The following is a 14,412-nucleotide window of genomic DNA, read 5'->3' as shown; positions in this document are numbered from 1 at the left end:
TGTGATTAAAAGGGTTTGAGAACCAAACAGGACCTACTCTCTAACACAACAAATAGATGAAAAACTTACTATCTTCCTTTGAATGCTGCAAATTTTCAAGAAAAATATAAAAAAAAAAGCCAAGATACAGTACCACTAGACACACCTACTCCTATTTCAGTGATTGTAACTGCTCAGATAAACTTGTATTTTATATCATGCCAGTAAAGTATCCCACTCACTTATTTTGCAAAAGCAATACAATTTTAAGAGCAACAACTTCTTTCCCTTTATTATAAATTTTTGCCATCATTTTTTTAGAGGCCAGATGTAGTGACTATCTTTCTCCTGATATTTATCAGCCCTCTGAGAGAGACACAAGGCATTTCATTGCACATTTTGATAAGCTGCAGGTTATCTAGAGTGTAAATTGAAGCTGCCTCTGAATGAAAAGGAGCAGTGGCAATGCCTCCGCCCGAAGAGGCTGACTGAATCCAGTCTACCATGAGCACGAGATGAAATGTTAGACTAGTCCTACCAACTGCAGAGCTGGATTTTTGCCCTCATTAAAACCTTGCTAGGTTAGCTCTTTCCACATCAGCCTAAAAAATCCGTGACAGCTGCTGTTTCATCTCCAAATACTCTTCCTCAGTCTGAACATGCTCAAAACTGTTGCTACTCTTACTTCAGCAACCAGATGCAAGAAGTGCTCAGCTTGATCAACTCAGAGCCTGATCTGTGTGTTAAAAATGGCAGGCTTTTAATATCACACGAACTCTTAGGAATGATCTCATTGATATTCCTGAGAAAGTAGCAACTATAAAGCAGAATAACTTCTATTGTTATCTTTTGAATGCTTCAGCCAGAATATATTTACTTATATGGAAAGATATGATTTTGAATAAAAACCTTGTAATTATTTTGGCTATTTAAATAGAGTCATTATGTGCAGATATGACCATTTGTAGTTTATAGTCCTACATGTAATAACTTATGTGAGCTTGAACAAAACCTGAAGTGTTGAAGGATCAGCGGGACTCAGACTTAAAAAAAAAAAAAGAAAAGAAAACGTGCAGTCATGCAGTGTATTACAGTTCCTTTATAAGGTTCTGTTTCAATGTCATTAATTCATAAGAAACCTTTTTCCTGTAACAGTATCCAACCACCACAGCATAAAAATAAAGGTACTGAACCAAGACAGAGTTACTTAATGACCTGGCACCTTACATAAAAACCTGTCACTTCCTGGTGAGAATGACAATAACAACCACGAATGTCAGCATGCAGTGGCAGGTCATCAGAAACTGCCTGTGCACTGAGAGACCCAGCACACTCTTGAGCAGCAGCCAGCACGCTCTACTGAACCAGCTTCAGGCCGTTTCACAAGCCTGCACAGAAACACAAACAAGTCCTAGAGAGAGATCCCCCCAAAACCAAGAAATTTGTTTTGTTCTCAGAGTAGCAGCCAACAGGGCTACTGAAACCAAAACTGCTCACAAAAAACGTACTCTGTGACCACAGATGTCCACTGATTTAGCTAGAATCTTCCTTGGGGACATGATGTAGGTGCTCGTGCCGAGGGACTCGGTGGGTCCCACCCCACCCTGGCGCAGCAGCAATGGGGACACTAGTTCGCAGGGCTGGGGCTATGCTGCTGCCTGCACCACCCCTTTGTGAACCCTGGCTTCCACAGACTGACATGCCTTCCTTGTCCCCTGCTGAGCTGGCTCGGGGCAGACCTCCTGTACTTGTTTGAAATATAGCAAGTGGGCCGTGTGGGAGCAAACGATTGTGCATCTAGTAAGATGAAAGGGATAAAATAACTTCTCTTTCCCTGGAGGATCCAGTTCAGAATTTTAAAACCACCAAAGTCTGCTGGGAGAACCCACTTTCTGCATTTGTCTTTAACAGGTTTTATCCTCTTTGCTTCTGTTTGTGCCTTTTTTGCCATCTGGGACAATCTCTCTCCCTCCACCCTCCCAGACTAAGGCCAAGAGGCTAAAAGCTCCATGATTTACAGGGATACAGCCATCTGCATGAAGGTTGACCTGCCTTCAGGTGCTGACTCATGGAAAAAAAAAAACCAACACTGGCTGATTTTTGGCTTCAGAACTCTCTGAGTGGGAATATGGTAGTGAAATCCTGGAAAGGAAAAGCAAGGAAGAAAGGAAAGAAGAGGAAAAATATTTGATAGATGCGTTCTCTTGTGTATTGAAGACATAGCCTAGCAAGATAAGCAAACACACACAAACATGTAAATCTTTTCTCAGTCTGTGCTCTGAGGGTTTCACACATTTCTTTTCCAAAGTTATGGCCATCTGAAGTTAAGAAACAATAATATGTGCTTTTTCACTCTGATAAGGTAGCTTTTCTCAGAAGATAGCTCTCCAAAATGCTATTTGGACATTTGAAAGCTATTGTCAGCATCAAACTTCTTTTTTTCCTTTTTTTTTTTCATAGCGATTGCAGATATACAACAAAGCTCCTTGATAGAGAGCAGCAGCCAAATCCAAAAACAGCTTGTGGGCTTTCCTTGAGTTCTGTTTCTTTTAAAGGAAAAAATTCTCTCCCCTCCCTTGTCCTTGTAATGAAAATGTGTCTGCAGTCTAGACAAAAATGTGATGCTCCTGTGGTCCAACAGATAGATAATGATGATACAGAAACTGTTCTTTTCCCGCAGCTCAGAGTAATGTTGCAGGTCAGCACCCAGTACCTAAGGTCAAACTGAGCTACAAATCCTACCTCTCTGTACAGCAACCAGGACAGCCATTATAAATGCTGTGGTTTCCAAAGAGCCTAGGCGCAGTTTAAGGGACACGGCCAAAGAAATGCACCTCGAGTTGGGTATTTCATCAACTTAATCTCATCTGAAAGGTCTGAATGCTGTTCCTTTCTCTGTAGTTCAGAGATTAAGAATACGATTACAAACAATTCATCAGCATCTGACTTCAGGCAACAGGTCAAAGAGGTCTTTAATACTTGGAATGAAGTCAAAGAACACACCTAGGTGTCCTATCTGCAATCTTTAATGCAGACTGGCATGCAAAGGGTATGCAAGAGTTCAGCTTGAAGTTATGACTTTGATGCAGAAATTACTGGGTGAGGTTCCTATAAAAAGCCAGAGTAGCAGATCCATTAACCCGACCACTGGATTGAGGCGAGGCTGATGTGTATTCAGCTATTCACTTCGGTTTTGGAAACTGGTTGAAATTTTTCAGTTGGAGAATGAATGCTTTTTATTTTTGAGGATGAAGATTGAATGAAAAAGCAGCTTTTTAAAAGCAATTAATATTTGTTAGGAAGAAGTCAACATAGATAATATTTTTAGTTTTCCTAGAATATTTCACAATACATTTAGAAGGAGATGTTTAAATGTTGCTTCAGACTCTGCCTCATAGAGTTAAGTCCATTCTGATTCTAAGAAAACACAACCTGCTTGGATTCACTGAAGTTCATGTCAAGCACATAATTTTTGATCAGCTTCAATTCTGACCTGCCTAATAATTCTTTTGCATATGTCTATTTTTCTAGGGAACTGAAGTCTTTGACTTGAGGAAACAAGCTGTCCATAATCATCCAGGTGACATGCCTATTCTTAGCCTCCAAATGTCAATGTGGACATTTCCTACCACAGCTCTCGCTGGATGGCTGGTCCAAAACTTCAACTCTGTGATGCTTAGAAACTACCTACCTAGAAACTGTCCATGGTTAAGGCCCCAGACTTGAACACCTGGTGTCAGTTTGCAGTCTTTGTAAGAACTGCTGTTAGATACGGTGTCCAAGAGAGCTTTGTGGGCTACAGCTGTCTCTATCAATTGAAATTTCTAAATAAAAATCAGTTCACGTGCCTTTAAGTCTTGAACAGCTGATAAGCAGCTGTACAATAAATTCCACTTCTCTGAGAACACTACTACCACTCCAGAACTGTAGCTTTCCTTACAAAAAAGGAAAGTTGTTTTTTTCTTAAACAAATGTTGTCTTGACTTATGATTCCAAAGAGTCCTAAGTCAGTGTCACCGATAGAAAAAGTCAGTGCGCAGGGCACCTCTTGTTAGATAAGCGAGAACAAACTCCCTGTGCACGTGCCTATATGCTGTTGGAAAGCTACCCTGACATTCACTGGAAGTGTATGGATAAAGACAGATACTGAGCTGTTAGTTTCAGATCCAGAATGTGTACAGATTAGGCAAACAGCAATATGCTTTGCACCTCGCTCATATGGTCATATCCTGAGAGCACCCGCAGAGGGCCAAAGTTCTCTGAAAAACCTGGTTCAAATTCACACTGCATCAGGTACTTCAGCAGGATGTGACCTCAGATACCAAGAGATGATAATTCAAATTTTAATATAGTCTGTGCAGGTGAGAAAGGAAAGGGAAAAGCACAAGAATGAAGATACTACTTTGAGTGACACTCCTCCCTTGATGATACACAAAAGTTATATGTAAGAAGTATCATCACTTCGGTCAGAAAAGGTGTAGGACATATTCACATAAATTGAAAGGCAGCCAAACTCAAAACCTAGTGTACGTCAAATGCACAAGCCACAGCAGAGGTTCTGTATAAGCAAAGCTTACTCTGCATTGGGCATTCAGAAGAATGCTTCCTGATTCATCTGTACCCTGTATAACTTGATATAATTTAGTATTTTCCTCTCTTCTTTTCTGGTGTGCAGCATCATCAAGCTCTGCGATAACATTTAATTTTACATTACGTGTTGAGCAGCTCCTAATGTAATTAGTCTTAATGTAATAGCGTAATTTGGTTTTGGATGGGAAGATTTACAAAGAAAATTAGAATAAATGAATGCACAAAGCACCAGCTGGTGCTTATACCTACTCCCACATAAGAAGAATATTGCTATTTGCAATCCTTTGAAAGATGAGATAATTTGGATAACAAGGATCAACAAAGGGTGATGCAGCAGTTGGTCTAAACAGAAGGAAAAATCCTGAACCACGTGGGATGTAAAGCACGCCAAAGTTGGTAGCAATCCAAAAGCATGTTATAAGGGAAAATAAATATTGCAATCCATAAATGTACCACATGGTGCACAGCAGCGAGTGGCAACAGTGACAAGAACAGTAATAACTGACCAGCCAACTTGAGGGCTTCAGTTGAAGAGGGCTCTTGACTGACAACACTTGGGCACCTGCCTCAGAAATGCAGGAACTTGGATTTACACATTTGATCAGTATTTTGCATAAGAGGTTGTATAATCTCCATCCTTGGAGGTTTTCAAAATTCAGCTAGACAAAGCCATGGCTGACCTGACCCAGTGTTGGTGACAGTCCTGCTTTGAGCAGGAGGGTGGACTAGATGACCTCCAGATGTCCCTTCCAATCAACAGTTCTATAATTGTACGATGAATAACTAAAATTTCTCAGAAACAATGTCAATTACTATTTCAATTTTCCAAAACATAACCTCAAAAGAGTGTATCTATTTTAACTTGTCTTGTGTGTGTAACAGTGAACAGCTACTCACAAAATGAAGACTAACATTTAGCAGATTAAGGTGTTAGTGTTTATCTGTACCGCCTCTTGAAGACCTTCAGCCAGATCACCTGAATCAGATATGTATCGTGTCTAAACTTTCCTGAGCTCCCAGTGACCATGAAGAAAAAAGTACATTATCAGCAAATCCCAATAACTGCCAGATAATTCCTGTCTTACAAATTTTATTTCAGTTGCTTACCAAACTTTTTTTAACTTTAGGCATTTTTGCTAATATTTCCACTGTCTGACTTGTCCCAAGATGAAAGTTTGGCTTGGCAAACAGGCTATGCCTGAGGACGACCAGTATTTTTTCTGGTTCCAAAGTATTAGCAATTCCTGACATCTGTACTAATTTGGTATAATTCTCCACAAACTGGAATTCCTGAAGCCAGTGCAGCAGAGTTATACCCAGGATTACATTCAGGCATATTTGAAGAAGAGAACAAAATAAGAAATGTGTAGACCTTTATGTTAAATATAGCCAAACTCTGTGTGTGTGAATCTGTGTGCACATGCACACACATATACAAACTATAGGCTTACCCAGGCGGTCATAGCCAGAGAGAAAACAGATACTTCAAAGAGTTTTCAGGAGAGGTTTGTGTATAGGCATTGGCGAAGCTGTACAGATGGTCCTTCTGTCCGGCAAAGCTTTGAATAAGGACAGGAATAATGGAAGGAATTCTCTTGATGGTTCTGTAGTTAGCCATATATTTATTACATTTAACAAAGAAAGCAGGCTGGCAATTAGGTGGGAAATTTCTGGAAAGAAAGTTCAAGAGGTTATCTTTCTAGCAGCCCATCCCTTTACTAAGAAACAGGTGAGGTTTATAAAAAGGTGAAGAGATGACTATGCGATTCACATTCACTTGATATGCTGCAGGAAAGAAACCTCTGCGTCCCTGATCACTAGACAGGCTGGGCCTCTGATCAAGAGGAAAGCGTGACCAGAGGTGACAAGAAATCAGGTGACTACAATTTTCATTTTTATATTTCCTACAATATTTTATACTTCCTTCATTATACAGATGTTCTGGCAGACAGCCTGAACCCTGATCTCTCAAGGTGAAAAGAATCAAATAAAAAAATCCTAGTTGGAGGCAGGTGATGAGAGCCATACTATACATAAGAACATGCATGTCCTGGTTTCGGCTGGGATAGTTAAAATTCTTCCCAGTGCTGTGTTTTGGATTCAGTATGAGAAGAATGTTGATAACACACTGATGTTTTCAGTTGTTGCTAAGTAGCCTGCTAGTCAAGGACTTTTTCAGCTTCCCGTGCACAAGAGGCGTGGAGGGAGCATAGCTGGGACAGCTGGCCCAGCTGGCCAACAGGGTATTCCATACCATCTGATGTCATGCTCAGTATATGCACGGTAGGCGTGTCCAGGAAGTAGCGATTGCTACTCGGTTATCAGTCAGCGCGGGTGGTGAGCAACTGCATTGTGCATCACTCATTTTGTATATTCTATCATTATTATTATTATTATTATTGTTGTTGTTGTTATTGTTGTTATTGTTATTATTATTTTCCCTTCCTTTTCTGTTCTATTAAACTGTCTTTATCTCAATCTATGAGTTTTCTCACTCTTACCTTTCCGATTCTCCCCCCATCCCACTGGTGGGGGGGAGTGAGCGAGCGGCTGTGTGGTGTTTGGCTGCCTGCCGGGTTAAACCACAACAATGCAATAATCTCAAACCTGAATTAAATTAAATATCTAATCAGCTAATTCTCTCTGAACACTTCTCCATCTGGACACCGAGTTAGATACCTGGGTGTAAGGAATTTTCTAACAGATAGGGAAATACCTCTGTTACTTCCTCATAATCCCTTCTGACCCATTCAGCACCATGACAGGTCCTCCTCTAACAACACTAAAGAAGAAAATGTTCTGTTAGAAAGGCTTTTCTAGCTCTAGTGGAAGATGAATTCCTCTTGTTGGTCATAAAAAGGACTGACATGATCACTGCCTCCCTTGCAGACTTGGGCCCTATATCCCAAAAGAAGTACTGTTAAAAATCATTGCAAAATAACTGGCATTGCAAACTCCCAACTAGACCAATGTTCACACAAACACATTCTTACTACATGCCTTAACAAAGCATGCCTCACTATGCGAGGTGGTAACTGCAAACTAACTGTATCTCTTCTTGATTCGATTCAGGCAGTATAAAAAGCAAAATAACACAAATACATAAATAACTCATTTTTTCAGGTATTTCTTCTTCCATAAACCAATATTATGTTCTGCCTTGTCCAAAATGCTTATGCCCCAGCTACATAGCTAGGCTGTACTTCTCTGTATGTATTACTTGGGTGTTGATGAAAACATGCATGCTTTCAACACTGTTACAACAGAAATGTAATAAAGACTTGTTGAACTCTTCTTGGTAGGATTTCTGTGTCTTATCAAGATAGCTCATGGCTCTCCTACTTAACCCGCCTTTGAAATTCCCCTCCTGTTAGTTGCTCTCATTTGACTTTGTTCAGCTGACAGCTCTGTCATGTGCAGCTGGGATGGATCCAGCTGAGGTAACCCTACAACTTCCCTACTGCCACTGTCCAGATCTGCTTCTCTGCTAGGGGTTATCAGCAAAGCAGCAGGGTCAGCAAGGCGAATGTATGTCTGTGTCCCAATTCATAGTGCACTCTATCAGTCTTAATTGCGGAATAAGGAGACTGTAAGCTAGGACACTGCAGCATGTATTGGGTTGACTGGGTCACCAGCGTTTTCCTCACGGAATGTGGGAACCAGCACTTGAAACAGTCTGGGAGAAAAAAAATCCTATCCCGAGGAGGAAAGGTATAGAGATGCACAGCACTGCTCTCCAAAAGCAGGGAGGAGAGAGGACTGTACTCTTCTGTGGTCCCACATCCTCCTGCAGCTTAGTCTGACGTATACAGGTTAGCCATTAACAGGAAGATCAGGAGACAAACTTTGCATTTCCAGCCTGCGCACCAAATGAGAGCAAATTTCACAGGCTTTCCCCTCCTGAAAGCTGACAAAATAGTGCAGTTTCAGCTTCAGCTGTGGGTTTTTTCCCCATATTTAAAATTACTTAGATATAGCATGATCCGCAGTTTGCCAACAGACACAGAAAACAGGTGAATAAATTGACTGATACATGATGACTTTGCATAAGCGCAACATTATATACCATTCTGAAGCCATGCCCAACAAAATTACTGGAGACCTCTTGTAGCAAAAGCGGCTATACCACACATACATGTGAGTAATTACTAGTTGAACCAGAACTAATTCTACAAAGAGCTATAGCAATTGTTAACCAAATTGAGTCTGCCGTGGCAGATGCTAAAATAATTGCTCAGGGGGATTACAGGCCATATCCAAGCATTTTATTCATTAGAAGTGTAATCTTCAGAGTGGCAATGGACGGGCAGACAAAATGGTAGCAAAGAGAGCACAATTCTTTAATCAAACAAGCACTGCCCCCCTTCCTCACCTTCTATTTCCCTATTTTCCCTATTCATGCTTCAGTTAATGATCAAAACTGTGTATGTTTGCTTACTAGCTAGCCTGAACAGATTTCCCTATGTCTTAGGTTTGGAAAAAACCAAGCATTTTGCTAGTGCATTGTACAGTCATCAGTAATCAAATACATGAAGTCACTGTCCCTGCTATAAATCCCTTGCATGAAAAGAGTGGAGTATTGTCAAATAGCTGAGACAGATACTGGTTTCAACTGGCAAGATATTTCAGCGAACAAATATTCCTCAAACATTCACACAGGTGGTGTCTACAGGAATGTCTGGATGGGTACTTGCAGAAATAAAAATTATATTCCATGAGGAGGGCTTTTTCACAAGGCTACTTGTGTATTTCTCAACTAAGGAAGAGAAAAACTCCCAGGTGACTTGTCTGACCAGTATGAACTAACCCTTGACTCTACTCAGATGCAATTCCTAGCAGAGCAAAGGCTCATTTGTGTCCATCCAAATCTACAAAATAGAGGTTATAGAGGATGTTATTGGCAAATAGGTCACATGCTGGCTGTCTGCAAGGGTGCATATGTCCCTGTAGAAAGGGAAGCCACTTGAAGGAGGAAGAGAATTGGTTAGACACTTTTATTTTGCATTATTCTCTGACTTTTGCAAGCTGTTAAAATTAGTCTATCCCTGAGCATTGATTACTTGTATATTTGCACCTCCAGGACACAGACACAAAGCAATAAAACAATACCATTTCATTTGGCACAACTGACTGTAGAGGAAACAATGCTTGACATAAACCAGATAAAAATAAATATTAGACAAATATACACCAGACTGTTGCATACTGAGAACTCCAAAGTGGCTTTTATGAGTTTATAAGCTTGGATGTATGCAAAAGAAAACGGTAAAATAGCTTTGCAACCAGGTTGCCATCCCTACTCATGCTGAATAGTACTTCACCTCACAAAGCACACAATTCATTTGCAGCTCAGCATGATGAAGAAGGAGAGAATCTATTACAAAATGTGAAATAGAAAGGTTTTTCTACAGATGTTATGCAGAAGTTCAGCAAAGGTGAGGAAGGAAAACAAGTCTTTAGCCATGTTCCAAATCACACAGAGCTTTACAAACCAGGTCCTCCTGAACTGCTTCTGGAAGTGACAGCAACACAACAAAGGGTGTTGTGGCACAGACAATACATGAAACCCATTTCTATTAAACGAAGAAATAGGTCACTGTGTAACATACGTGTTGAATTTTCTCAGTGGTCCTAAGAAAGTTTTGTAGAGGTCTAAAAAGGGCAATGGCACAGGAGAAAAGTGGGTGATTCTAAATATCAAGTAGACTTTGCAGCCCCTTGGACAAACAAATGGGAAAATCACGGCCTGCCAGGCTAGAAATTACAGCTCTGCAGGGTGTCCTGAGATGAGGGACATGTGGGGAACTGGGAATCACAGCTGTGCTATAGGCAAGCCAGGAACTGCCACGGAAAGCAATAGCATTGCCCCTCATGTCTCCTCCTGCCTCAGCACCACCAACCATCCTCACTGTTCTTCTCTAGGTAGCTGCTTTCACTAAGCAAACATAGCAGCTCTGCTAGTCCAATCTGATCAGAAAGGAATTTTTGAATGAAACATTTTTTGAAGGCTGATTTATCGCCGTATAGGAAAGATACACATTTGAAAAAAGGGTTGACAAATTTTCACAACTGTAACTATTTCTTTTTGAGTTCAGAATTATTTAATTTGTCAAACATAATTCATTACCCCACTCATCCAGCCTTTTCTATAAGATACTTCAATGTCTGCTTTCAGTTGCAAGAGTCACCACCAGAAAGTTATGAAATAAAATCATGAGATGACTAGTGCTCTAGCACATATGTATATTACATATACATTAACATATATATAGCATATACACCAGCATAATTAGCTGATTAACAGCTAGTGTGATTGCCATGCTTTAAATCCATAATTTTTTTTCATCAAACTCTGCTCTCAGATTTGGACATGAAAGATGTCCAAAGTGATGGCATTACCATACATATAGATGCAGGCAATTTCCAAATAGCCATACTGTAACCTCCTCTCTAATCACTTGCAGAAAGACAGCATATTGTGCCATTCAAATGATGTTTACAATTAATATGCCTCTTCAGAATGGCTACCTCATAAAAGGAAGATTACTATCCACTATCAACAGAATAAAAGTACAATCCAAAGTAGTCACTAGTGCCTGCAAATGAGCCATTTTTCTGTATACCAAATGCCTTTTCTTCTGCAAAAACAACTTGCACAAATCAGAAAAACACAAACGCAAGGACATTCCAGTTTGGACACCTAGCACATTTCTGATACAGAAGCTATGAAAGCTGACTTATTTTTATATAAGCTTTTCTAAGTTTGTCACTAGACCTGATTTTTTACTTTGAGCTTTTACCAATTGTTTAAGTATATACACTTGATATGATTTTTAAAGTTGAGCTTTTATTAATTCTTCAACTATATCTGATGTATGTGTATAAAATAAGCACCCTTCTGACAGACACCTTCTCCTCAGGTCATTGCTTCGTGAACTTTACACAGCAACTTGGGGATGAGAAAACTGACCTTTAACACCTGTTTGAGATAATGTTTAGAAAATGCCTCACTGTATCATGCATTTATTTGATGTCTTCCCTACGGACAAGAAGCAACAGACCTTACATTAGGGTCCTGCAGGCTGGAGGTCTTACTGGGATTTACAAAAGAGGTCTCTTCTTTCACAGCCTGTTAAAAGAAGGAGCCAAAGTTTAGTACAACATCCATACACTTAGGATAATACAACTGTTCGTTAAAAAAATATTCCTGTAAGCACCCCAGAAAACTGCAATACCCAAAATGCCTACTCTGTCCAGATTTAAAAGGCACAGTAACTTTTTTTTTCCTCTCCTACAGTTGAGATTCACTGTGATGAGCTACAATGTACAGTGTGCAGAGCAACAGTGTTAGGAAGAGACTGGATAGGGATAAAGGAGGAGAAAGAAAGGAACGCTGATATTTACGGTTCCTCCAGGAAGTATTTGAGCAGAAATAATAAAAATCAACCCAGGCAAACATACTGCAGTTGAGTTGTTCTTTTAATCGGAGTAGAATAAATATTTATGTAGTCTAATCAAAATAATGATGCCAACTTTTCATTCAGTCTTTGAAAAATTAATTGAAAAATGGGATCCCCTAGATATAATCACAGTGCACATGCAATTCACAGAAAATCTCACCCACTACTGCTCTCTGATAAATTACAGAGTCCTGTCTTTCAAGCACCATTTGTCTACAGAGTTGAAAATACTAGTATTGCAAAATGACTTACATGAAAATTGCTTGATTACCCAGGAAACGCCCAATTCGGGCAGGTGTTGGTAGATTATACTTTTCAACTGAGATGTAGGGTTCCACAATCCATGTGTAAATGCCAGTGTCAGTGCGACACTGCACCCCTCTACAAAAAATACTGGCTGAAGACACAAGAGTATCTCCAAATCAGTAATGGACTTGGCAGGCTCTGACATTTCCTTTCTGCTAAATGGATAGAAGGGAACTGATACGGTCCTATGACAGAGTGATTTTTCAGTGTTCAATATCTGAACCATAAAAATTCGAGGCCATCGGACCAGATCAAATTGAATTAAATGTGTCAGTCTCATCCTCTTCGAAAAGGACAAGACAGGTTCCTTCAAATCCATCAAATCCAAATCAAAGGATTTTACAGGCATGTAAAAATATTGTAAATTTGATGTGAGACCTTCCATTCAACACAAATTGATGTATTCCAGTTGAGGGCACTCATAAGAAAAAGAAACGAAATCAAAGCTGAGTTTCTTCTATACCTTAGCAATGAACTACAAAATGTCAGTAAGGATGCTCAGTGCTTGGAGAAATTCCCCAAGTTGTGATAGTTTTAGGTTCGTTTCCCCCTTGTGCCAGTGAGAACAAAACTCCCGTTGCCACTTCCCAGGTCATCGTTTACCAGAGCATCAGCCATGGTGAGAACAGACTGTTCCAGCTTGTACACACAATTAACTGTATGGGCAATTAAACTGGAACCACTGGGAGCCTGGCAGAAAGTGAACTCTGTCCTGCGCCCACTCCAGCCAAAGCACGTACCTGAGGTGATGGGTTAGGGAGCATTTTGAGGTAAGTCCCTCAGTAACCCTTCCTGTTAGAGTTGTTGCACCTTGTATATTGATACCAAAACCCTCATCAGCAGAGAGGGGACCCTCTGAACCTCATCAGCAGGTTTGCCCCTCTCCTAGGGGGCTAGTTTACACAGAGGAAGCTACTTTACAGCTAGTTTACTCAGAGGAGAACAGGATCAGCGGTAGGTACTGGAGAAGCTCCACCCCAACATAGCGCTCTTACGTATTTGGGTTTAATCTCTCTCAGCCAGAGGTTTCCTCAGTCCTGGGCAAATGCCCTAAACATTAAGGAATCAGATAAAAGTGGGACATAATCACACCATCACCACCGTTGTAACTCAGCCACCAAACGTTTTGCAGCTAAGGTCTTCAGTGAATTAGTGTCACACTCTGAATAATTTCAGGACCAGGAGTGGAATTTTTAAATTTCAATAAATTCATAACTTTAAGAAATTTAGCTCAGCTCTAGAAAACTTTCTTTTTTTAACTGGTCTTCTCATAGGTCTGTCTAGCATAATGTTTATTCAAAATCTAGTCCTTTCTTAAAAGGAAAGGAAATGTTTTTTAAGGAATTGAGAGAAAGCATTGAAAATTATTCTTTGGTGGCATAGATGAGCACTGAAGTAATATTTCTTTGTTCTACATAAATTATAATGCTTTCTATAAAGCTGTTGGGTTTCTGAAAGCTGTAAACATGAATCCAGCTGTCAGAAACTTAATACACAGTCTATTCTTCCTCACTGATGTCTTAACAACATTTTATTGTTAAACTTGACAAGGTAGCTGCTTATTATGTGTCAAATTGGCTACTTTTTAAAACCATAATTTTTACTTTATTCCAATTTTCACCAAATTAATTGAGCTTCATTTTAAGATGCACTTGAACACAACAATAGAAAAGAGAATACAGAGATCAAGGATGGAATACAGGAGCTGTGACCAGGAATGAAATGATCAAAATTCCACCTACTTAAACATTGTAAGCCATGGACCTCATTAGCTAGTCCCTAATAGTTGACCCTTGGTTTCTTCTCAGTTCTGTGACTACATTACCACTCTCTTTTGCCTTCTCTGCATTGGAAGGCTAAGCCTGCATCTCAAGAAGTGGTGTATTCCTAAGCGGCATGATCAGCATCCTAATGAACTTCTCTTGGTATTAATTTTCTCCATTATTACTCATGCTTTAGAGAACAGAAAAGACTCCTGTACCCGCAAGTAAGTACTGCAGACCAGTGAGTGAGTAATCCCACTCTAAACTGGAGGGAAAGAGGGAGCATGTAAAGAAATGTAGAGGCCTGAACAACC

The 14,412-nt window shown here is 40.0% G+C and overlaps 1 protein-coding gene across 1 annotated transcript in view; it reads right to left on the bottom strand.

The window, feature by feature from the left end:
• Nucleotides 1-14,412, bottom strand: part of EPB41L4B (erythrocyte membrane protein band 4.1 like 4B) — a 160,174-nt gene that overhangs the window by 9,413 nt on the left and 136,349 nt on the right. The window contains exon 19 of the mRNA XM_075140834.1: nucleotides 11,631-11,698. Within this exon, the coding sequence (XP_074996935.1) occupies nucleotides 11,631-11,698 (68 nt within the window). The remainder of the gene's footprint in view (nucleotides 1-11,630; nucleotides 11,699-14,412) is intronic.

The sequence above is a fragment of the Calonectris borealis genome, chromosome 2 (genome assembly GCF_964195595.1).
Source record: "Calonectris borealis chromosome 2, bCalBor7.hap1.2, whole genome shotgun sequence".
In the NCBI taxonomy this organism is placed as follows: Eukaryota; Metazoa; Chordata; class Aves; order Procellariiformes; family Procellariidae; genus Calonectris; species Calonectris borealis.
This window is presented reverse-complemented; position numbering and strand designations above follow the sequence as displayed.